The sequence below is a fragment of the Protopterus annectens genome, chromosome 8.part0 (genome assembly GCF_019279795.1).
Source record: "Protopterus annectens isolate FY-2018-M chromosome 8.part0, PAN1.0, whole genome shotgun sequence".
NCBI classification, from domain to species: Eukaryota; Metazoa; Chordata; order Ceratodontiformes; family Protopteridae; genus Protopterus; species Protopterus annectens.
In genome coordinates this window covers 432,395,666-432,421,036 of record NC_056741.1, presented here as the reverse complement: position 1 = coordinate 432,421,036, position 25,371 = coordinate 432,395,666, and the positions used below count along the sequence as shown (strand labels likewise).

The 25,371-nt window shown below is 42.9% G+C and overlaps 1 protein-coding gene across 1 annotated transcript in view; it reads left to right on the top strand.

The window, feature by feature from the left end:
• The window catches only part of SNX27 (sorting nexin 27), a 2,194,393-nt gene that overhangs the window by 706,554 nt on the left and 1,462,468 nt on the right, over positions 1-25,371 (top strand). The window contains exons 5-6 of the mRNA XM_044079208.1: positions 12,530-12,634; positions 14,144-14,230. Of these exons, the coding sequence (XP_043935143.1) occupies positions 12,530-12,634; positions 14,144-14,230 (192 nt within the window). The remainder of the gene's footprint in view (positions 1-12,529; positions 12,635-14,143; positions 14,231-25,371) is intronic.

Genomic DNA, 25,371 nt, shown 5'->3' with positions numbered 1-25,371 from the left:
CTGCCTGTGTCATTTCGTGGAGGCCTTTAAGTCTTCCTTTGCCGACGCCCCTTTGATGGGTCCTCCCTGTTTGGACCCAAGGTAAAGGACACACTGACCCGCTGTGAACAGGAGGGTAAGACTCTGACTGCCGTAGGGGCACGATTTTCCACTCCCTTTCGGCCTTATCCCAAGTCTAAAAGAGGAGGGAAAATGTGGTTCTGTAGATCTCAGAAGCCTTACCCCTCTCAGCAGGAGGATTCCCCTTCCAGAGGCAGGGGAGGGGGAAATTCTTCCGGAAGGCGCCGTCCCAGAGGCGGCAGAGGCCCTCGCAACACTGGAGACCGCGAGTCCTTTCGTGGTTCTTCAGCTTTTCACAGTCCCTGAGGGATTGCCCGACTGTGCAGCTCCGGAGCCACTCGGGTGTCGTTTCTCGAAGCACCTAAAAGCCTGGGAAGGTATCACTCAGGACCGATTGGGTGCTTCGAATTATTGCCGGAGGTTACACCATCCCATTCTCTCACCCCCCCCCAGTCCAAAAAAATCCCGGACCCGCCACCCAGTCAACGGGATACTGCAGCCTCAGAAGTTTCAAAGCTGCTGCAAAAAGGAGTCATCCAACCGGTCCCCGCAGACCAGATCGGATTAGGGACTTACTCAAGATTCTTTTTGGTGCCAAAAAAGACCGGGGACTTGAGGCCCATTTTGGACCTCAGCATCCTAAACCATTCAGTCAGAAAGTCCAAGTTCCGAATGGTCACCCTACAAACCATTCTCCCATTGCTGGAGAAGGGTGTTTGGATGTGCTCCATAGATCTCAAGGACGCTTATTACCATATCATGGTACATCAAGCGCCCAGGAGACATCTGCGCTTCAGCCTAGGAGGAAGTCATTTTCAGTTCTGCACTGCCCTTTGGTCTCACCACAGCCCCCAGGGTGTTCACCAAGTGTTTGGCAGTCGTGACTGCTCACCTGAGAAGTCTAGGATTCCAGGTGTTTCCGTATCTAGACGACTGGCTCCTAACTGCCACCTCCAGGCATCTACTACTGCAGAGCCTTCAAGCCACTATATCACTGGGCAGTTCCCTTGGAATCACCTTCAATTGGCCAAAGTCTGTGTTGCCATCTCAACGAATAAGATTCATAGGGGTAGAGAGAGACTCAAACCGAATGCGGGTCTATCTACCTACAGACAGAATACAAACCATACAGACTCAAGTTCGAGCCTTACTTCCCAGGTCCAAAGCTCCAGCCAGGATGGTCCTGCAGCTATTGGGATCCATGTCCGCCATGGTTCTTCTAGTCCCCTTGGCAAGGTTGCACATGAGAATTCTCCAGTGGCTTCTTTCAGCTCAGTGGTCCTTTCAGGAACTCCCTCTCAGTCACCTCATATGGATCACGGAATCTTGCAACCGGGACCTTCGCTGGTGGCTAGTGCCCTCCAATTTGGATCAGGGACGACCCTTTGTTCTACCTCCTCCTGGGGTCACTTTGCCCACAGACGCCTCCCAGATGGGGTGGGGGCATTCCCTGGGCAGGTCAGTCCAAGGCAAATGGCACACGGAAGAGACCCTACTTCATATCAACATCCTAGAAATGAGGGCAGTACTTCTGTCCCTTCAAGCCCTTCACGATTATCTCCCTCAGGGCATTGCGTTCACTCAGACAACATGTCAGTTGTCTGGTACCTGAACAAACAGGGAGGGACCAGATCCTATCCTCTTTGCAGAGAAGCCATGAGAGTTTGGGAATGGGCAGTCTCGACCAAACGCTTAGTGGCTACTCACATACGCCGCAAGTCCAATGGCATAGCCGACAGATTGAGCAGAACCATCCTCTCACCTCATGAATGGTCTCTGAATATGACAGTTGCAAGTCAGATTTTCAGCAAATGGGGAGTTCCGTGTTGCGACCTCTTCGCAACTTCTCTGAATGCAAGTGCAAAGAATTCTTCTCTAACCCGCTCCGGGAAGAGCCCCATGGATGCACTAGTCCGTCCTTGGCCCACCGGCTTGCTTTATGCCTTCCCTCCAGTTCCTCTCCTTCCCAGGGTGATTCAAAAGGCATCTCTCTTGGGGAGCAAAATGATCTTAATTGCTCCTTACTGGCCTCGTCAAGTATGGTTTCCCTATCTTCGGAAATATGCTCTGGAAGGTCCTTGGTTCCTGGATCAGATCCCAGATATTTTGGTTCATCAGTCGGGACTATTCCACCAGTCCCTGCACACCTTAAAATTGATTGCTTGGCTCCTCCTCTTCCGACTATAGTCAGGAGTCATACATTGGATCCAGAGGTTGTACACATTATCTTCAGCCCATAAGTCTGCTACAAAGAAACTGTATTCTAGCAAATGGAAAAGATTTGCTATTTGGGCTCAACTCCGGGGCCTGGACCCCATCTCTATTCCCGTGGCAGAAGTGCTAAAATTTTTAACTTCTCTTTTCAATCAAGGCTCTTCAGTCGCTACCATCAAGGTCCAATTGGCAGCGATTTCCAATTTTCACGAATCCATAAACTCACCTTTAATGAGCAACAGATTGTGTAAGACCTTCTTGAAAGGTGCTGCTCTATTAAGACCTCAGATTTCTCATCCTGCACCTCCATGGGATCTCGATATAGTGTTTCGCGCCTTGACTTCCTTCCCCTTTGAACCGGCGGCTACATGTGATCTAAAGTTTCTATCATGGAAGACAGCTTTTCTGGTGGCAATTACTTCTGCCAGAAGAATTTCAGAGCTTCAAGCTTTGTCAGTAAAACCCCCGTACTTGATTTTTCACAAAGACAGAGTATCCCTCAGGCCAAATCCTTCCTTTGTCCCTAAAGTCTGTTCCAGTTTCTGCTTACAACAATAGTTAGAACTTCCAGTCTTTTTTCCAAAATATTCTAACAAAGCGGAATTCATATTCCACACACTAGATGTCCACAGGCAATTGCGTTTTTATTTGGACAGGACCAAACAAACAAGGAAAACAGATCAGTTGTTTGTATCCTTTGCAGACAATAAATTGGGCAAAGCTGTCACAAAGGTCACTATTGCCAAATGGATCAGGGACTGTATTACTCAAGCTTATTCCTATTCTAACAAAGAGCTTACCACCTCTGTCAAGGCTCATTCTACAAGGGCTATGGCTACTTCGATAGCATTTCATTCTAAGCTTGCCATTAGTGACATTTGTGCTGCAGCTACATGGTCTTCCCCGCACACTTTTATTTCCCACTACAAATTGGACGTGGCATCTAGAGGACGAGCTTCATTTGGTTCCACAGTGCTCAGGAGTGTTTTCCAATGAGCCACCCAGGATTTAGGTGCTAGGGACGCTGTCCCATCAGTACAGAATGTAGGCGAGATAGGATCACATAACATCTTTTAGTTATGTACTTACCATAACTTTAGATGTTTGGGATCCATCTCGCCTACATTCCTAATAACCCACCCTCCTTCCCCCGCCACCCAGTCAACGGGATACTGCAGCCTCAGAAGTTTCAAAGCTGCTGCAAAAAGGAGTCATCCAATGTCCGCAGACCAGATCGGATTAGGGACTTACTCAAGATTCTTTTTGGTGCCAAAAAAGACCGGGGACTTGAGGCCCATTTTGGACCTCAGCATCCTAAACCCTGTGATTGTGCGGCACACTGATTTTGTGTTTTGTGTTGTCTGGTTTGTGACTGGAAGTGCAGGTTGTTTGGGTGTCTGCTTTGGAGGTCTCTGATGCTTTGGTAGGTTTTTATTTAGAACCTCTGAGTATGATTTTGTGTATTTGTGTATTTTTTGCCAGTGCTGTTTTAGTAGGTCTATGTGCTGCTGGAGTTGTGGTGCAAGTGTTACCCTCCTCTTGATGGTCTGTTCCAGTCTTGGGTGGAGACAGCTTAGCTTCCAGTTTGGCTGTATAATTGCATCTCTCATATATGTTAGTGTTTTATGGTAGGAGGAGAGGGTTGTCTGTGTACATGAGGCATTTGTAACATTGCTTCAGGATACACAGAATCACTAGCTGGACTGGAGAGTGCATCTGAAGTTGCCCTTTGGTCATGCATGAATAGTAGGGTGAGCTGCTTGGTTGGTGAGGGGTGAATAAAGAGCCTTGCCCTGCTGGGTGTTTGCTATTAGGTCTGAGCAAGTGCTGGGCTGCAAGATGCTTTTTGAGTGCTTAGGTTGATAGTTAGACTAGTTTCAAGGGAAAAACTGAAGAGACTTAGTGGAGCCGGGAATAATTTAACCGTAGCTAACCGGCACTGCCTGGTGCGCAAAACTGTGCAAATTTGTTTTTTATAGTAGGGAAATTAATGAGCTGCAAATTAGCCCAAAATGGCCAATAAACTACTAACTTCTGGGCTGGAACCACTCCTGCAGGGACAGATAGGTTGCTCAAAGCTCCCATCTTTCACAGGTGAACAGAGAAACTTCTTTCTATCCAAGTAAGGTATGGGCAACTCAGAAACTATTATCACAGCCCTGAATTCAGCACTAGCCTGAAAACTGGACTATACTAGCTTAGAAAGGCAGGAAACAAGGAATTTTTTGTTTTTTTGAAAAGTTAAGGCAAAAACAGTAAAAAAATACACTTAAAACAGCTTTAAACGACTACAAACCATCAGAAAAGGCGGTCACACTTTAGTGTATAGGCTACAACAGTTAAACAAATTATTTAAACAAAAACAACTTTTTATAAGTGCAGGCAGTCAGATAAGTACAGTATGTGAAAAAAACAAGCTTTTAAATCACAATAAACGCTGGAAAATCTGCGTTTAGGCAGAAAACAGTTAAGTACAGCAAGAAAGTACAGAAAACTGATAATCACTTCAACGTCGATCTCCTAAGCTGGAAGGCTTGTATCAGTTTAAGGCTTTCTAGCTACCAGTAGGTTAGTTACAGGAAAGATGGGAAACAAGTGCAAATGTGGTCTTTTAAACCAGAAAGTTGAAAGAGATGGACAAACTGTCCAAATGGTCAATAAACTACAATTTCTGGGCCAAGAAACTCTCCTCCCGTGGTAGACAGGCTACTAGTGCTTACCACTCCTACTGATGAGCTAGAAGGCTTTCCTCTAACACAGAAAGGCTTGCGGGGCTCAGAAGCTTACCAACAGTCCTGGATACAGCAACTCTATATCTGGACTAGGCTAGTTACAGGAAAGGTGGGAAACAAGCGTAAGTGCTGCTTTTAAACCAGAATGTTGAAAGAGATGGAAAAAACTGCCCAAACAGACTATAGCTGCAATTTCTGGGCCAGGAACCCACTCCTCTTGTGGTAGATAGGCTACCTAATGCATACCACTCCCACTGATAAGCTAGAAGGCTTCCCTCCGACACAGAAAGGCTTGGGGGGGGGGGTCAGAAGCTTACAAAGAGTCCTGGAATACAGCAAATCTGTACCTGGACAAGACTAGTTACAGGAAAGGCGGGGAATAAGTACAAATGTAGGCTTTTAAGCCAGCAAGTTGAAAGAGATAGAAAACTGCCCAAGCTGCCAAATAAACTCCAACACGGAAAGACTTGTGGGTCTCAGAAGCTTACAAAGAGTCCTGGGTACAGCAAATCTGTACCAGGACTAGACTAGTAACAGGAAAGGTAGGACACAAGCGCAAACACAGGCTTTTTAAATCAGAAGGTTGAAAGAGATGGAAAAGCTTCCCAAACGGCCAATAATTTCTGGGCCAGAAACCACTCCTCTTGTGGTAGATAGGTTACCTAGTGTTTACCACTCCCACTGATAAGCTAGAAGGCTTCTCCAACACAGAAGGGCTTGGGGGGCTCAGAAGCTTACCAGCAATCATGGATACAGCAAATCTGTACCTGGATTACACTAGTTATAGGAAAGGCGGCGACCAAATGCAAAACTGGCTTTTAACCAGAAAGAGATGGAAAAACTGCCCAAACGGCCAATGAACTACAATTTCCGAGCCAAAACCCATTCTTCCCATGGTAGATAGGATACCTAAGCTAGAAGGCTTCCTTCCAACACAGAAAGGCTTGGGGGGCTCAGAAGCTTACCCAACAGTCCTGGATACAGCAAGTCTGTATCTGGACTTGACTAGTTACAGGAAAGGCAGGAAACAAGCTTAGAATTTTTTTTTGTTACAGAAAAGCAGTAAAAACAGTAAATGCAATTCAAATTGTAATGCAGGCCAGCACACCTGTGTGTAGCAACATTACGGCAAATACAGTTCAAATAAATGCAATTAAATTATCAAATGACTAAAAAACAAGTGCAGAAGGCAGTAAATTAGAAGGCTACTAACCAGCAGTAATACATGCAGAGTAAGAGCGACTGAACAGATAACAGCATGCAGAAGAGCAACAAAGACAGTTACAGTAAGAACAGATGAATAAGATATATATATATATATATATATATATATATATATATATATATATATATTTTTTTTTTTTTTGAGGGAAGGAACAGAGCAGGATTAAGAGGCTACAGAGGTTGTCCTTCCCAAATGCTCTCTTTGTACACAGTAGGAGTACCTGAAATCAGAATATGATCTCACTGCACTCAGTTGAGTGAGCAAATGAGATGGGCCCAGAAGGAGTATCCAAATACAAATCTACAAGAAGGGCGGGCAATTTCAAAGCCACAAACATTAATACCAAAACAAGAATGGGGAGTGGTGGTAGGGAACTAACTGTAGAGAGGCGGCCACAACTTCAGGTGAGTTAATATTCAGTGAAAAACACAAATAAGTTACAGTACTATATGCAAAAGAGCGGATAAAAGTGTACTTAAATTCACTTAGACGTCCAGCTGATTTCAGGTAGATATTAGCCGGCCAAAGCTCTGATATTAAGCAGAGATAACTCAAAATGTGCCAATTGTATAAGGCAAGACAGGATGTCAGTGATGAGCTGAAACTACCCCCCACTGCTATCAATGGCCACACAGAAATTCTAAAAAGAACTCTGTAGAGAGACAGCCACAACTTCAGTTGAGTTAATATTCAGTGAAAAACACAAATTAAATACAGTACTGTATGCAAAAGAGCAGATAAAAGTATACTTAAATTCACTTATACATCCATCTGATTTCAGGTAGATGTTAGTCGGCCAAAGCTCTGATATTAAGCATGATGTAAAATGCTAGCAACTAATATTTCAGTATGGTTTGTTTACATTTATATAAATGATCATTTAAAACGTTTCTTTAAAAAAAAATGAAGCGGTATGTGATTTTTTTTCTGAATATTACAAGTATAATGTTGGGCTATGTAAATTTTGTAAAATGGGTTTGTTTTTGTATTCTGTGTACCACGTCAATGTGAAACAGGCTTGTAATCTAGTGCTGTATAAATTAAGAAAATAAAGCAGCCCCCACAAAAGTATAAAAAAATTCTACAGTTACACTTAAGCTAGAGGGATGCTATGATAAGGATACAAAATGTGCCACCAACAAACAGTACTGGAACCACCACTGTTTTGCCCTTAAGGATTTGAATTGGCTCATACTGCCTCACCACTTGTATTGTGTGTGGAGTTGAGCTGTATTTGAAGTTAATCACAAAGCTGATAACTGCCCTGCTTTTACTCCTGTTCTCCATTCCTATCACATTGACTATGTTGATATAATAAACATCATCATTTCAGCATATATAAACCCCACAACTCCTCTGTCCAAAGTCTGTACTTTTGTACCCTGTTACTAAAAAATGGAATTCTGTCACTCTGCAAATTACATCTACCTCTAACTTTTCCAGTGTCAAACTATTACTAATATACTACCAAAGTAAAACTTGACTCTGCTGCTGCACTACGCCCAGGCTGAACTTGGCTCTCACCTTCCACCACTAGAGTACTTGGACTATGTTCAGAAAGGTTGTTCTCACTGCATTTAATGTTTCTGTGATGTGCAACCTTTGAATACTTTATTCATTGGCAATGTTATCTTTCAGCTCGATAGAGCTGTCCAAATATTTTCACTATGTATGTAGAGGTTCTCTGTATGAACTGAACCTGAATTTTTACTTAATATGTCATTCTTCTGTATTAGGTTTTGTGATAATTTTATTTGACTGTAACCATATTATGTCAGTGTGGAGCTTTTATTTCCAAGCCTCTGCTGAAAATTGGATATTACCCGAGTATGCCTTTCTCAGTAAACAAATGTCAAATAAAATATATAAAAAAAAATACGCTTGACTTATGTAACCTCTTTTCCCATGTTGCAAGGCAGTCCATGAAATGTGGTTACAGTGCTTTAGCTGCATCCTGACGGGCAGCTGCCACAGAATAAGTTGTTAGGAGATGTGCCTGGTTGAGGACTTGGCCTGTTCCAGTGGATGCCCCACTAAATAAGGAGTTTCTCTTTGGACCTCCCCAGGACAGGATGGAGGATAAGATAAAGTACCCACATGGGGACTATTCCTTCCTTCTTTTTGCTGGTTTGCCATTTTACATGTCATCCAGAAAGGGGAAATGAGTATGGGAGGCATATTCTTCATAAAGATAGACATGAATGCCTTTTATGCCTAGTTGCAGACTGCACTTGTACTCGGTGTGCTATTTATCAGGCTTTTTTACCCAAGACCCTTCTTAGCCATTTGTCATCTTTGTTTACCTTGAGAACAAACATCTGAAGTTACTTGCTGAGGGAACCATGGCTTTTGAATCTACCTGCCAAGGACATTCAGCTGTGGCTAGCTTCTGCCAGATGTCTGTCTGGTCTGAAGATCCTGAGGACTGTTTGGTTCCTCTAACAGCCCCCTCTGTGATAACCCAGTTGGAGATCAACATGGAGTTGGTTTCTTGCGTATCCACCAACATTGAGCATCTGTCTGCTAAAGATTAGAAGGGGGAGCTGCGAGTATTTTACTTCAGAAGGTTCCAGGGGGCTTCCCTAGGTACTGGATAGGGAAGAGATTATCAGTTCCATCGTTGAAGTCAGGCTCTGAAACACCTAAACTTGTTAGGGCTGAGGTTCCTTTGAAGAAAAAGCAGAAGTCTAACTATGTAGTTCCTATGGCCGGGGATCCCCATAAAAAGTAACAGTATGGTAGCTGGGCATATGGCTGTCCTCTGTGGATATCCATTTAGTAAGGAATGCTGCAACAGTGAAAAGTAGGACATCTGCTGTTACGTTAAGTTCTTGGAGAACTGTATATTCACATCCTTGCCATTTGATCATGTCTGCTGCACCCAGGGTATTTAGAGTGCCTGTTTCAGGATAAAAGGGCATTGATATGTACTTCCACCAGAAGGATTTTTTCATTCAGCTTTCATCCACACAGGAAATAAGGCCCTGAGATCACAATTCACTGCTTTCAGGCTGTGAGGCTAACCTTTAACCTCCAAAAGTCACAGCAGAAACCTGCAAGGCAGGTCACTTTTTTTGGGAGCTCTCCCAGATACAGTCAAACAAAAAGGTTTCCTGCCTACAGACATTCTATTCTTGACCCAATATTTCAGAAAGATCAGCACTTGCAACCAAAAACATCCCAGGGAATTTCTCAGAGTCCTGTTAGTAGGTGGACCTCTATATACTAATGGTTCCCCTGGCAAGGTTGTACATAAGGAAGCTCCAGTTGAATCTTAGAAACAAATGAAGTCAGCATGCACACTCAGTACAGTGCATTTCCCTCCTAACCCTGCCTCAAGAAGTAACTTTCATAGTTGGTAGGACAGATTTCTCTAAACCTGGGAGTGCCTTTCATGATTAAACCAGCAGTTCAGAATTTGTACTTCCTCCTTAGATTATGCATGGAAAATCCCATATGGGAGAATTGAGAGTGTAGGACTTGGAGCAGGTTCTAAGGAAAAAGTGTATTGGGTTTAAAGAGATGATGGTAGCTATCCTAGCCATATTTGTAAAGGACATTTGGCAGTAAGGTACCTTTTGAATCCTGACAATACCGCAGTAATGTGGTATATAACTAAGCAAGAGAGAACTTGCATATATTACTTGTGTAGACATGCAGGCATGAGAACTGTCCCAGGGGACAGATTGAACCCCCCCCCCCCTCCAGTACAGTATATTCCATCACCGAACACGTCAGACCCACTTGAGCAGAAAAAAATTAGACCCCAGTGAATGGATGTTAAAGCGAAATGCTCTTGGATTTACTAGGCAAGTGTGTAGTTCCAGAAGTAGACCTTTTTTACTTTTCCAGAAAAGACACAAAGCAAATTTTGCACCTGGATGCCCACTAGAGATACTTGGTAGGTGAATTCTCCATTCCCCGATCTTACATGTATCTGTATGCTTTCTCTCCCATTCCCTTGATCCCCAGGTTATTACAAAAGATCAGGAATAAGAAGCCAAAGATGCACCATTTTGGCCAAGGCAGCATCGATTCTTGGTTCTTCTTACCCTTGCAAGGGAAGAATTGGTTATGTCGCCTCAGCATGTGGACCTCTTGTCATGGGGTCGGCCATCCACTCAACCTTGCAAATGTTAAGAGAGTAGTTAGTGATGTATCTAGGTTGTCTATAGATGTTTAAGCCAAGAGTGCAGGTGGATAAAACCTTATCTACACAGTGTACTAGCTATGTTTTTATCACATTTTTTTATTTGGAGTTTTACCAGTAGGATAGATGATGATTGCTAAACTAAATTGGTTTCAGACTAAAGTTTCATACAATCAAATAAGGTGATGGTATATGTTGCTCTTTCAGAACTTTTCATATAGGATTATGTTTTTGTAATCTGTAACAAATGGAATGTGAAATAAATGAATTTGCTGTTATGCAGCAAATATAGAATATATAGTAAGAATAGTTTAATTGTTTGGAATTCTGTTTGTGCAACTACAGTAAGGAGCTGAAAAATTATATTAATCCTAGTGTGTCATATGTAGATTTTGCTAGAGTCATGTCTGAAGAACGTGAGCTATATAATTGATTTATAATGTTAAGTCATGAATAATTTGGTGGCTGACTTTTTAGCATCATACAGCTGATGTACTATCACATTTAAATAGTTTAGAAGCCTTATAAAGCGTGGTGCTTAGTGAGTTCCATTGCTTTGAAGCACTAATGTGCCATGTTACACTGTTAGCTTTTAATGTCAGACTTTTTTTTCTAGTTTTTGCCCCCTTGCCTGCTATTCATCATGCCTCCCTCAATGGGTCTGTGTTCATTCACTTCTGCATACCAGAGAATTACGCCAATACAGTACAGGGGCAAGAGCCAGCTGGAGTGGCCACTATTCAGGCAGTTCATGAGAGCAGTTTGCATTGTTGCTATCATCTTGGAAATTAGTGCATTTGTAGTGCATAAGTAGGATGTGTGACCAGTGTCAATGAGACGGTCCACAATGTCTTCACCCTGTGAGTTCATGCTCCCATGCACTCTCTAATGAAGGAAACCACTAGACAGTGGCTTTGTAAGCCAAACACCCAGCTCCAGGATGCACACCATGATGTTGCTCCTCTCTGAGGGATTGTGGCTGAATTAATCCTGTTTTGACCTACTCCCATTCTCCTGCCAGGTGTCAAGCATTTGAGCCATTAATTGAATTTGGGTCACCTGGGCTATAGTCAGTGCTTTCTCTGTTTCTTTTCATCACCAGAACTGACGGATGGCTGTTTTTATGTATGTTTTCTTTTTCTTTGGTTATTCACATTGACTTTTAACAGTGTTTTTGCAGTTTGCAAGATTAGCTGTTTACTTTTCATGATTTAGATTGACTTGCTGCTACAATTCCCGGCCAGTGTCTCTCCTTTGACTCCAGTAGTTGCTTTATACATTGTTTCTGCAAATGTGATGCCTCTTGGATTAGAGACGCTTCTTCAAGTCACCTTGCTGCTATGCAGTATTCACAGAAGAACGAGTTAGAGTATACCTCAGATTAACTGAATGTCTTCCTTTTTTCTGAGTCATTATTTTAACCTTTTTATTGGTAGAAGAGCTTATAAGTGTGTTGCATCCAGTCACCTTTTAGAAGTTCATAGTGAATACTAGGCTAACTTCTCCAAAGAGCCATTTTAAGCCTAGGCAGTTACCTGAGGTCAGGATCCGCACCCTGTACCTCATGTTTGAGGTGAAGACCTTGACCATTATGCTAAACCCACCCCCAGAGAGCATATGCATTCCTCTTCTGGCAGTTAATCAGCCTACAGTAGGGATTACTATGCACCTTTGTAACGCATCCTACCAAGGAAAGAAAGTGATTGTTGAATTTTTGTTCCTTTCCATTGTAGCAGCTCTCCAGCATTCCATTAGTAGTACTGCATGTGAGTTGTTGGTGCCATAGATGAAAACGTAACCAATGTGTTGGGGGTGTGTTTCTTGAAATACTTTTAAAAGTCGACCTTTGTGTCAGTTTCCACTGTGTTAACTGTACATGTGATAAAGCAGCTGCATGTGGACTTTAAGGAGCATTCAGCATGGTCACAGCCATGGGATATGCACAGTTGATATTGGCTTCCAGTGGTGTTATGCTGTCCTATAGAATGTTTTCTGATGACTAGAGCCTGTAGTGGGTGTCAGATATTTTAAAGCTAAAATAAAAATCTGTGCTTAGACTTTTTTGTAATGCGTTGTTACTACTGGGCCTTGTAAATCTAAACTGAATAGTTGCTGGGTAGTTTGTGAGTTCTAAGTTCTGTCTTTCAGAATTACAACGGTGTGTCAGATGTGGAACTACGGGTTGTCTTACCTGACAAAACCACTGTCACTGTGAGAGTAAAAAAGAATAGTACTACAGACAAGGTCTACCAGGTGAGTCAGCATATCAAAAATTTAAACTTGATACACACATGCTTTCAAAACTTGCCTTTGTCTGAAATGAAATTGAAGCATGTCTTCTACACTGTCAACATGTAGCAGGGGCAGTGCAGTATATTTGTTTAGGTTATAGTTGTATTGGGGATGACATGTTCCATGTCTGTAGACTGTTATCAGAGGACAGAATGTTTCAATATTTTGGATTGAGATTAAAAAAATGTGATCCTTATGTTGAGGAGGACTGTTCTTATTCACTGACATCAGTTGAGCAGTCATATATCCACAGTGTCATTCTGTTGACATTAGTGCACAATAGTATATACAACTGCCACTATAAGATTCAGTTTTTCTTGCTAGTTAGGAGCCATTAGTCACTCACCTGTATTTTTCTTACAGGGGTTTTGTCAGTTTTGCTTGCCTTTTTTTTGTTTTTCTTGTTTTGCTCAGTTCTCCTCTGACCATTGAGCTTCAGTCCTGTCAATGCTATTGACCAATGTGTTCTCCTAGGGACACAGGCAGATATGCTGAGAGTGGTATCATCCATTTGAGTGGTCAGGACATTTGCTTATGGCTTTGTTGTTCTTTCAGTGACATCTGTAGACCTCAATTGGGTAGGTGTGCAGTGGACCAGTGCAAGGGAATATCACTTGGTATTGTGAGTGATGTAGCTATCAAAAGTCCTACCTCCTACTTATAGCAATCTTTTTCACATTCTGTCTGGTTTCCACCTCGAATTCTAACTTGGAATGTGTACCTTGGACATGCATCCAAACCTTCCTGCTGAGACAGGTGAGTAGTCATAGCCTTGCCATTAATCTTTCTTTTGAGTCTGTTCATGTTGGTTTCACAGTGAATAATTCCACCACCCAGGAGTATGGGAATTTCCATGCTGTCTTGGCAATAATGAATGCAAGTATTACCTAGGGTCTCCCTAAAAATTGATACCAAACATAGTGAGACCAACTTAATTAGCAAAAACATAAAAATGAACGTGTTTTCTTCCTGTGTGTCATATTTACTGGTCACCTGTTCGTAAATCTTGTTCTCTTTGGTGCCTTCTTTATAGGTGCTTTTGACAGAAGGTAGTTGATCAGATGCTGTTGGCTTTTGCAGCTTTAGTAGAAAGTATTGTACAGTGAGTTGATAATGATTTGGCCTGACTGATCATTTTTGTAGAAGTAACTTATTTTTCATATGAACTTTAGAGATTGTAATAGTTATTTCCCTTAAAGCTTTTGAGAGTAATCTATGCCACTAGTGATGGACCTTTCTTCATAATATAAATTATTCACTGATTATCTTGTAGGTTTCATAGAGTTTCCGGTATGAATATTTTCCTAAAAGTTTAATAAATCCACATACACACCTGCTGCAAGTGTTGGTGTGTGTCTTGTGCAGCCCTTGCATGCATTATAGTTTTCCCACTGGAATTTAGATTGTTTTTTTGTTTTCTGTGAACTCTTCAGTTTTAATTTAACATTACTGTTGTGCTTGCTTTTTTAGGCTGTAGCTGCCAAAGTCGGAATGGACAGCATGACTGCTAATTATTTTGCTCTCTTCGAGGTCATAAATCATTCTTTTGGTAAGTTGGTAGTGGTACACTTGTGAAGAGTATTGGAGTTCAGACAGAAGTCTGTACTGCTGTGTTATTGTACATAGCCCGAGATGTAGGGAAACCATAGTAACATTTATTAAAAATATAGTCAACTTATTTTCACACATCTTTTATAGTTGCTAATAGCTCATCTTCACAGCAATCTTTTGTCTTTTGGGTTGTGGCCTTGCAGTCCGTATTGGGGGGGGGGGGGGGTGTGATGGTGTTTCAGGTAAGGTTTTGCATAGCAGTTACATGCTTTCTGTGGCTGGATGGCTGTTATCACTCTCACTGCCTGCAGAAAAAGGAAAAGGAAGTCCAGTCATCAAGGGGATCTAAACTATTCTCTTAGCTGAGTGTTGGAGGTGCTTCATCCTCTTTTTTTTCCGAGCTCCTGTACCAAACTCTAAAAATCAAAATCACTACATATGTTACTGGTTTTAGCAAAGTGTTGAATGCTTATTGCAATGATTACATCCATGCAAAATCTGCATTTGGATTCTTCACATTATGGACTCCATCACAGGTGGTTATCTTACCATCAGAATAAACTTCCAGAAAGTGTGGATGTCCCCACATATGGGCAGTTTACTTATGCCATGGACATAAGTAGGGCCCATGATATAAATGATTGAGGCAGCTATGTCATTGTTTCTTTCTTGCTGCATAGAATGAAGAGAAGTCTTCTTTTTGGTACCCTCACTGGTGACCTCCAAACCTGCAATAAGAAACCATTTTTACTTGTGTTTGCATTGTATTGTGATTGCCTGATTAGACCTGTTCATAGGTGTGTACTAGGCTAACTGCCACTTTGGCCTTTTTTAAGCCCAGTCATGCATCCCAAATCTTTGACAAGTTCTGGTACCTTTGACAAGTGTAAACAGGGGCTTGAGAGATGAACCCTGTACAAGCAAGGGCCTGGGAGATGAACCATTTACAGGCTGCCTGTGCTCATTAGAGACATAGGTGCCAAACCAGGGATGAATTTCATGTTCACATCCAGTTGTACAAGCTACACTTGAATTCGGTTAGGAAGGAACTCTGTTTCATGCTGATGGGAATCATGTTCCAGAGAAAGAGTAGTCTCCTGGGATGCATATGTTCAGCAGATCATAATGTTCTTTGTGTTTCACTGTTGCAGTCATTACCTTTGGGTAATCTGCTGGCAGGTTGCCCTCAGTCGGCCTGAATAACAAAGTCGTGGGTCCTGCATTGGTTGCTGTCTCCTCTTACATGATGTCAGGTCGTCAGGGGTATAAAGCATGCAGCCGACGCCATTTTATTCAGTCTTTCTTGCCGTGCGGTGCCCGAAGCAGAAGCAGTTCGCAAGTGCCGGTCGGCCGACTCCTGAAATTTTCACATTCGAGTTTCAGAACTGAAGTCTTCAAACTAAAGCTAAGTACTCCTTTGGGGAAACTTTTTCTTGCTCCTTACCGATGTCAGTAAAAGTTAATAATTGCATTACTTGTGGGAAGCAAATACCTCATAAGGATTTCCATTTATACTGTATTCCTTGCCTAGGCCCAGATCATAACGTGCCTTGCTGTCGGTTTTGTGCTAGATTTAACCAACGCACTATTAAGTGTCGGTATAGTTTTGCTTCTAAATATTTTGGATCAAGATGCAATTATCCTGAAATGTTGTCTGTTAGTATTCCGACTACCAGAGTTCACAAAAAACACAAAGAAAAAGAGAGACAGACCGTTGAGGTCCAAAACTGATGATGAAGCTTCTCCTAAGCCAGTTGCCGGTTTGCCGGTACACAGTGAGGTGCTTTCGCAGCCCCGGATACCTGCTACTTTTGAGACGCAGGCCTCTACCGAGACCCATGCAGAGTCCGGTATGCCATGAGATTCTCAGAGTATTGAACCCGTGGATGTCTCTCCCTTGGATGGAGCAGGCACCGGCTTCTGAGGGTGTTTTCAGGCCTCAACATTTTTATATAAATCCGACGCCAGCCTCAAAAACAAGGTCAAAAGCATCTTCTATGTCTAAAAAAACGACACATGAGCCATGTGCTCAGGCCCCTATGCCTAAAAAACAGATGATCAAAATGGCTGAGGACTTAATTACCTTGATCAGGGGTTCCCAACTCCCCCTGCTAAGAGGCCTAGGCAAGGCACTGATTATGAATCTTCAGATCAGTTTTCCATTTCTTCAGATTCCTTTTCTGATCAGGAATTTTCCATTCCACCCTGTGAGGATTCTGATGCAGAGGAATCCATCCCATCTGCTTCTCTTCCTGAGGATTACTCTTTTGGTGAAACTTTGCATGCTTTAAGGGAACATTTTCACCGGGAGAGTCAGGACTTCTCTGAATCAAAAAAGAGGCTTGTGGATTTCCTCCTTCCTCAGCATAGGCCTTTGGCTATACCTCCTGTATTAGACATGGTTGATGATGTGTTTTCGGAATCAAGCATGGCTCCTGATTCCCTACCTCCGGCTCCCAGTAAGCCAGACAGATATTACAGGGTTCCTGACTTGCACAAATTTCTATTAAAAAATCCTGCTGCTGACCTTGAGACTATTTCACAGGGTCCCAAGGGCGTTATGCCTCTACAGTCAAAAATCCTACCCCCTCTGAAAGAGATTCCAGGGCGCTGGATAGATGGGGAAAGAAAGTTTATACGTCTGCTACCTTGGCAGTCAGAGCCTTAAACTGCCAATTTCATATGCTTAAATATCAACAGCATGTTATGGGCCTACTGAAACAGAAAATGATGTTGATTTTTGATTGTGTGGAAAATAAAGAATTACAGGAATTATTTCATTCAGCAGAACAGGTTGGAAAGCATACTTTGCAATGTGGTTTTGATTCCTTGGAGGCCTCTTGCAGGGCTGTGGTTACTGGATCTGTGATTAGAAGGCATGTCTGGCTCAAGGAGCAAAATCTGCCTGATCATGTTGAAGCTAAATTGTTGGATGCCCCCTTGCAGCATGACACACTGTTTGGTAATAAGGCAGAAGAGGTTTTAAAGAAAATGGAAGACGAAGCTAAATCTATGCAAACTGTAAAAGATTTCTTGCAATTGCAGCCATCCAGGTTCAGTAGGCACTGGCCTACTAAAAATTGGTCCTCTCCGGTGTCCAATAGAGCCACTCAAGGCAAATCCAGGCGCTCAAAAGGCTCCAGATACCAATCACAGGGTTCTTACAGGTCAAAGCAATAGGGTGCCTCCACCTCCAAATCTGGAGGAAACCAAGGGCAACCCTACAGTAAGCAGTCTCAAAGACTTTCCTCTACCATCACCAATCACTTATCTTTTGGCAGCCCCCTTGGGGGGAAAACTAGCACTTCATGCAACAAATTGGCAGTTAATTACCCAGGACAACTGGGTATTGAACATAGTATCCCAGGGGTACAGATTTCATTTCCATACTTTGCCAATTCCAAACGGATGGCCAGATCTGCCACAAAATCAGTGGGCAGAGGCTCAGAAGCAAGTTATGTCCCTAATGGATATGAGGGCTATTCAACCAGTACCAGAAAAGGAAAAAGGACAAAGTTTTTATTCAAGACTCTTCCTGGTACCCAGAAAAGATGATTCTTGGCGTCCAATACTGGATTTATCGATTTTGAACACGTTCCTGGACATTCCAAAATTCAAAATGCTGACGTTACAACAGCTACTGCTTATGCTGGGCAGAAACGCCTGGTTAGTGACTCTAGACTTGAGGCATACTTGCATATCCCAATAAGGGAATCATGCAGAAGATACCTCTGCTTCAAGGCAGGTGTTTTGCATTACCAATTCTCTGCACTGCCCTTTGGCTTATCTACTGCACCCAGGGTCTTTACAAAGTGCCTGGCACCAGTAATTGCGTTCTGCAGACAAAGAGGTATACAAATTTATCCTTATCTGGACGACTGTCTCATTCAAGCAGAGGACAAGGACACTCTTCTTCAACATCTGGCATTTGTAAAGAGGCTTCTAACATGCCCAGGGTACACTATAAACGAAAAAAAAATCCCAACTGGTACCCTCTCAAATAATTACATTCCTGGGTGCAAGCTTGAATACAACTGCCCAGATGATTTACCTTATGCCAGACAAAGGCAACTGACAATATACTTCAAGCAAATGGCAACAAAAACCCAGTTATCTGCAAGACAAATTCTGCAGGCTTTGGGGTTCATGGCATCCTGCATTCTACTAATTTCATATGCAAGACTGCATATGAGCAAACTTCAGTGGTACCTAAAATGTTTATGGAGCCAACATTGTCACAGTCTGGAAAAATGATACCTCTCATTCCCTACCTACAACAGGAGTTTCTTTGGTGGGCGGAGACATGTCACCAAAACAAGGGACTGTCTTTCACTCTACCCCCTGCCACCCAAACCCTAACTACAGATGCATCAGACTATGCTTGGGGGGGCCGCCTGGCGGGGAGATGCATTCAGGGCAAATGGAGCCCAAAACAAATGCATCTGCATATCAACCAGAAAGAGAATGCTAGCTGTTCAGAATGCTCTGACAGCCTTCAAGGACTTACTTCATCCAGGACAACTACTGATAAAGACGGACAACACCACGGTTATGTGGTACATAAGCAAGCAGGGGGGTACATATTCCTACCCCCTTTGCAGACTAGCCATGACATTGTGGAATATGGCTTTGACTTACCAATTACATCTTCAAGCTCAGTTCCTGCCAGGAAAACAAAATACTCCGGCAGACAACCTAAGCAGAACTCTTATGGACCCACACGAATGGAAACTGGATCCACAAATCTTCAGCATGTTAGCACAGAAATGGGGGAGCACAGACATAGATCTATTTGCCTCTCCCTAAAATTATCAGCTGGACAAATTTTGCACAAGAATTAATCACAAAAAAACATGGAAATTGGAACCCTATCCTTCAGTTGGAAAAACCTGTCAGTCTATGCCTCTCCCCCTCTGCCTCTTCTCTCCAAGGTCTTCAGACAAGAAAAAACAAAAATTATCCTAGTTGCTCCGGACTGGCCTCGACAGCACTGGTACCCATTTCTAAGGAATATGTCTCAACTCCCCTTGGTACTTTCCTCTAATACCTCATCTACTGTCTCAGCAGAACAATCAAATTCTGCACACTCAGCTCCAAACTCTGAACCTTGCAGCATAGCTGATCATTTAATTATTCAAACAACACCTAAATCTGTGATGGATGTCATTTTGGAAGCCAGAAGGCCTAGTACTAGAAGATCTTATGCTGATAAATGGAAGAGATTCTGTGCTTGGAACCAAGCACAAGGAACAGACACAGCATAGCCCAGTATTCCTCAGATTTTACAATATTTGACTGAGATGCTTGACAAGGGTCTATCTTTTTCTTCAATAAAAATCCGTACCTCTGCCATCTCGGCTCATTACAACACAGAGCCTCCGCTCATTTCTCATCCTCTGCTTAAACAGTATCTTAGAGGGGCCAAAAATTTAAGGCCTCCCGGAAGATCTCCAACTCCTGCATGGGACCTCAATTTCATGCTGGAAAAACTTACCCTGCCTCCTTTTGAACCAGCAGCTACTGCGGATATAAAATTTCCATCTTGGAAAACAGCATTTCTCTTGGCAGTCAGTTCAGCAAGAAGGGTTTCAGAACTACAGGCTATCATGGCAGTGGAGCCTTTTTATTATATTTTACCAGGACAGGGTGTCCCTCAGGATCAATCATTCTTTTATGCCTAAGGTGGTATCCAGTGTAGCTCTTAACCAGACCATTCATCTGCCAACATTTTACCCAAATCCGCAGAACAAGGGGGAGTGGATTCTGCATTCATTGGATGTACACAGACAACTAAGATTCTACTTAAACAGGACCAAATCTCTAAGAAAATCTGAGCAACTATTGGTAGCATTTGCTGCAGGGCCAGAGGAGAAGGCTATATCAAAGCAGACTATTTCTAAGTGAATAAGCCACTGCATTCGTTTCTACTATTTGCACCATGGTAAACCTGTGCCCGAGGGGATCAGAGCACATTCCACCAGGGCTGCATCTACTTCAGCAGCTTTTCTCAGAGGAGTTCCAACCAAAGACATTCTAGAAGCTGCTGCTTGGAGCTCTGTTCATACCTTCACAAACCTCTCTTTTCCAAATCCAGGGCAGGCTTTGCCACTGCAGTCCTGCAGGGCCTTATAGCTGCTCCTAATGCTGTTTAGTTCCATCCTCCCATCCATAGCTTTGGGATTCTACCCAAATGTAATGACTGCAACAGTGAAACACGAAGAACATAGTACAGTTGTGTACACTTACCATAAATTTAGATGTTCGAGTGTATTCACTGTTGCAGTCCGGGTTACCCACCAGCCCTCCCCCTTTCTATACCTTTCCTTTCCTATACTCAAAAGCCTTTGTGGTGTATTTGAAGGTAAAGTTTATGCTTCTAAAAGTGCATCTATATATTTACTGTTTTATATATATATATATATATATATATATATATATATATATATATATATTTTTTTTTGCTCCTCATTTGGGGGGCACCTGACATCTGGGGCAAGAAAAACTGAATTAAATGGCGTCTGCTGCATGTTTTATACCCCTGACGACCTGACATCATGGAAGAGGAGACTGCAACCGACGCAGGACCCAAGACTTTGTTATTCAGGCTGACTGAGGGCAACCTGCCAGCAGATAACCCAAATGTAATGACCGCAATAGTGAATACACTCGAACATCTACATTTATGGTAAGTGTACACAACTGTACTTTTATATCACAGGCAAGGTTTGTATCTTTAGAAGAGCTAATTCTGGTGTTTTGCAGATATGCAGGAAAGGTAATCCGAGTGGGGTCCGACAATAGCTTGTATACCAGGCATAGATCTCCAATTAGCCTGTAGGAAATGGAGTGTAGGGATGGGGCTTTGAGGTAATCTCCATAGGAGTCGTTACTTATGCCATGTATTCTTGAAGTGAGGAACCTCTGTGGGCATTTCAGATGTTTGATGCATCGGTTTAGGTACATATCAAAAGGGGGCATTGTACCCAGTGCTAGGTGTTATGAATGCTGACTACAGTGGGATAATGGCCTCCTTGGACCTAGATGCCCTGTAATTGTTTATAAGTTGTACATCATAGAATAATTTCCTTACTGCAGTATACACATGTTTACATGTGTCCCCAAGCCCCTGACTATTGAATCAACTCTTAGGGGTGAGTTGTCAATGTAATAGGTACTAGGGGTGGATGACTTCCCAAAGGATACTGTTATGCATTTTTGGCATTTATTTTAGTCCATGGCTCTGACACCATTTATTTACCTGTGTCAGCCCTTCTGGAGAACATTAGTGTCAGCGGGTATTCTATGACTACTGCTGATTTGCAGTTGTGTGCAAATTTGATCAGCCAGAGGCTCTTGGCATTGGCCTTGACTTCACAGAAGTAGATGCCAAAAAGGAGCAGTCCCAGGACCAATTCATGAGGGACTGTAGTGATGATTGGCCTTTGTGTAGAGTTTGACTCCATAATTGTAATTTCCTGGGTCCTGTCTGCGAGCTTGCTTGCTATCCACTGGGTGACATCAAGGCCTATACCTAACCTCTTGAGTTTATCAACAATATCCAAGTGGGATATTGTGTCAAATGCCTTGGACAGGTCAAGGTAGGCAGTGTGAAACTGTTTACCCTCATCCATTGCTTTGGTGTCCTTATCAAAGAAGTCAACCAGTGTGAGTAGGCATAACCTGCCTTGCCAAAACCAAACTGGGTTGGGTCCACTATCTGAAAGTTTCCTGTGGCATTGCTTATTTTCGTGATAATTCCTTCCATGGCTTTGCATACGCGTCTGAGACTTATGGGTCTTTAGTTTCCAGGATTTGTAGATGGCCCACCTTTATGCAGAACAAAAACTGTTGCTGTTTTCCATTTGTGAGGCACGTAGCCTGTTTTCAGGGCTAAAGTTATTTAGTGATTCCAAAGAGCCTGATAGGTCATGTTTCATGCTGTTTAGAAGGCAGCCTGTGATGATGGCTAGGCCCATTGATGCAGTGTTTTTGGCCTTAGATAGGACCTTGAGGACATGCTCCCTAGTGATAGTAGGGGGAGTTGTATTTGATGGTAGTTCCTGAGTAGAGGTGGGGGAAAAGGGTAAAGTTAGAAGAGAGTATATCACTCTAGATGGGACTCAAACCCATAATCCCTTGCTTAGGAGACAAGTGCCTTATGCTTTAGGCCATTGGGGCCTGACAAAAACGTTTCTGATGAGACCCAGGATGGAACCATGGAACTTTACATCTTCAGTGTAATGTTCTCCCAACTGAGCTAAAAATCCATTGAAATTCCCTGACCAGGAATTGAACCCAGGCCATGGTGGTGAGAGTGCTAAATCATAACTACTAGAGCACCAGGGATCTTTCCAAGGTTATTGATTTCCACAAAAAGTTTTATCAGCAAAGGTGCTTTTGACCAACAAAGTCTTTCCTGGGATTTTCACTGTTGCTGTCTTCTTATCTGAGCCTTCACATGTTTACTTCTTCTAATCTGTTTGTTTCCTTTGATGAAAAATCCTGCCTTGAGGAGAGTCTTAAGTGCTTGCTTGGAGCACAGAAAAGTTCCTAGATTTGGGCCAAGGGTCTGCCACCTCCCAAGTCTGTGAGAGTGGCATCTCAAATGCATTTTGCCCATTTAAGAGGGTGTCTCCCAGATATCCTTCCATTTGACTGTTGCAGTATTCCTTACACTAGGGATCCCCTGCCAAGGGCAGCCTGATGTCCAGCCAGTGTACCAAAGCCTTTAGTTTGCTTTAAGGTATGCCGTAAGTCCCAAGTGTGCTCCTTCCTTTGGGCATAAAGGTGACCTCTGGACATACCATCCTCAGAACTTCTTTGCTGCCAGTCTGAACATCATCTCTTGATCATTGGTCTGAATTCCCGTTCTGTTGCTGGTTCAAGTGATTTCATGTAAGTGCATCATTGGGGTTTTTTGATCTTATTTTTCTTTCGTATTGTTGCTTGTGGGATTTCATGGTATCCAAGAATAGTAAATGCTAGTGTGCCAGATGGATTCCCCATAAAGACCGTTGCGAGCAGTGCTTACTTTTTTCTCTGTGCTTCCCATGGCCATACGTCCTGGACAATTTGTCAGACATTTGGGTAATCTGCTGGCAGGTTGCCCTCAGTTGGCCTGATTACCAAAGTCTTGGGTCCTGCATCGGTTGCTGTCCTTTCTTCCATGACGTCAGGTCATCAGGGGTATAAAACATGCAGCCGATGCCATTACATCAGTCTTTCTTGCCGTGCAGTGCCAGAACAGAAGTCTTTAACTTAAAGCTAAGTACCCCGTTGGGGAAACTTTTTCTTGCTCCTTACCGATGTCAGTAAAAGTTAATAATTGCATTACTTGTGGAAGGCAAATACCTCATAAAGATTTCCACTTGTACTGTATTCCTTGCCTAGGCCCTGACCACGACATTCCTTGCTGTCGGTTTTGTGCTTTAATCAGCGCACTATCCGTCAGTCTGTATATTTTTGCCTCTAAATATTTCGGTTCTCTTTTTAATTGTCCAGAAATGTCGGTGAGCCATCCGACTACCAAGATTTCGAAAAAACGCAAAGATAAAGACAGGCCGCCGAGGTCCAAAACTACAGATGACGCTTCTCCTAACCCAGTCGCCAGTTTGCCGGTACTCAGTGAGGCGCTTTCGCAGCCCCTGATACCTGCTACTTCTGATTCGCAGGCCTCTACTGAGACACATTCGGAGTCCAGTATGCCGCAAGATACTTCAGCAATGGAACCCGCGGATGTCTCTACCTTGGATGGGTCTGGAGCTGCTGTGCAGGCACCGGCTTCTGATGGTGTTTTCAGGCCTACAGACTTGCATATTAAATCTACACTGCCTTTATTACTAAGGCCTAAATCTTGATCCATGTCTAAAAAGCCGATGCCCAGGCCACATGTTCAGGCCCCTATGCCTAAAAACAAATGATAAAAATGGCTGAAGATCTAATTACTCTAATCAGGGGTAGTCAGCCCCCCCCAAGAGGCCTAGGCCTGAGCTTGATTATGAATCTTCTGATCAGGATTCTGTTTCTTCTGATTCTTCTATTGACCTGGTTTTGTCCATACCTACTTATCAGGATTCTGATGCAGAGGATTCCATTCCCTCTGCTTCCCCTCCTGAGGATTTTTCTTTTGGGGAAACTTTACATACTTTAAGGGACCATTTCCACTGGGAAAGCCAGGAATTTTCTGATTCAAAAAAGAGGCTTAGGGATTTCCTTCTAACTCACCATAGGCTTTTGGCTATACCTCCTGTACTAGACATTGTTGATGTGTTTTCGGAATCCAGTTTGGCCCCTGATTCCCAGCCTTCGGCTCCTAGTAAACCCGACCAATACTACAGGGTTCCTGAGTCCAAGTTCCTTTTCAAAAATCCTGTTGAAGATCCAGAAACCATTTATCAGGGGCCCAAGAGCCTTAAGGCTTTTACTGCTAAAAATCCTACCCCTTCTGACAGACTCCAGGGTGCTAGATAGATGGGGTTAAAAAGGTTTATACTTATGCAGCCTTGGCAATCATAGCTTTGAACTTCCAATTTCATGTGTTCAAATAACAGCATATTATTGGACTGCTTAAACAGAAAATTATGTTGATTCCTGACTGTGTGGAAAATAAAGATTTATAGCATTTAATGCATTTGCTGAACAAGTTGGAAAACATACTTTGCAGTGTGGTTTTGATTCCTTAGAGGCCTCTTGCAGGGCTGCTGTTACTGGTTCTGTGCTTAGAAGGCATGCTTGGCTTAAGGAGCAATCTTTGCCTGATCATGTTAAAGCTAAATTGTTGGATGCTCCTTTAAATCAGGACCACCTGTTTGGCAATAAGGCTGAAGAAGTTCTTAAAAAGATTGAAGATAAAGCTAAATCTATACAAACTGTTAACAATTTTTTAAAATTGCAACCTCCAAGGTTTAGTAGGCACTGGCCTACTAAGAATTGGTCCTTTCCAGCCCCTTCCAGATCTTCTCGAGACAAATCCAGACACCGCAAAAACCCTAGGTTTCAGTCCAAGGGGACTCACAGAACTAAGCAGTAGGGGGGCCTCCACTTCCAAATCAGGAAATAACAAGACACCCCCCTATGGTAAACAGTCTCAGTGACTTCCTTTTGAAATTTCCAAGCACTTATCTTTTAACCGCCCCTTTGGGAGGAAA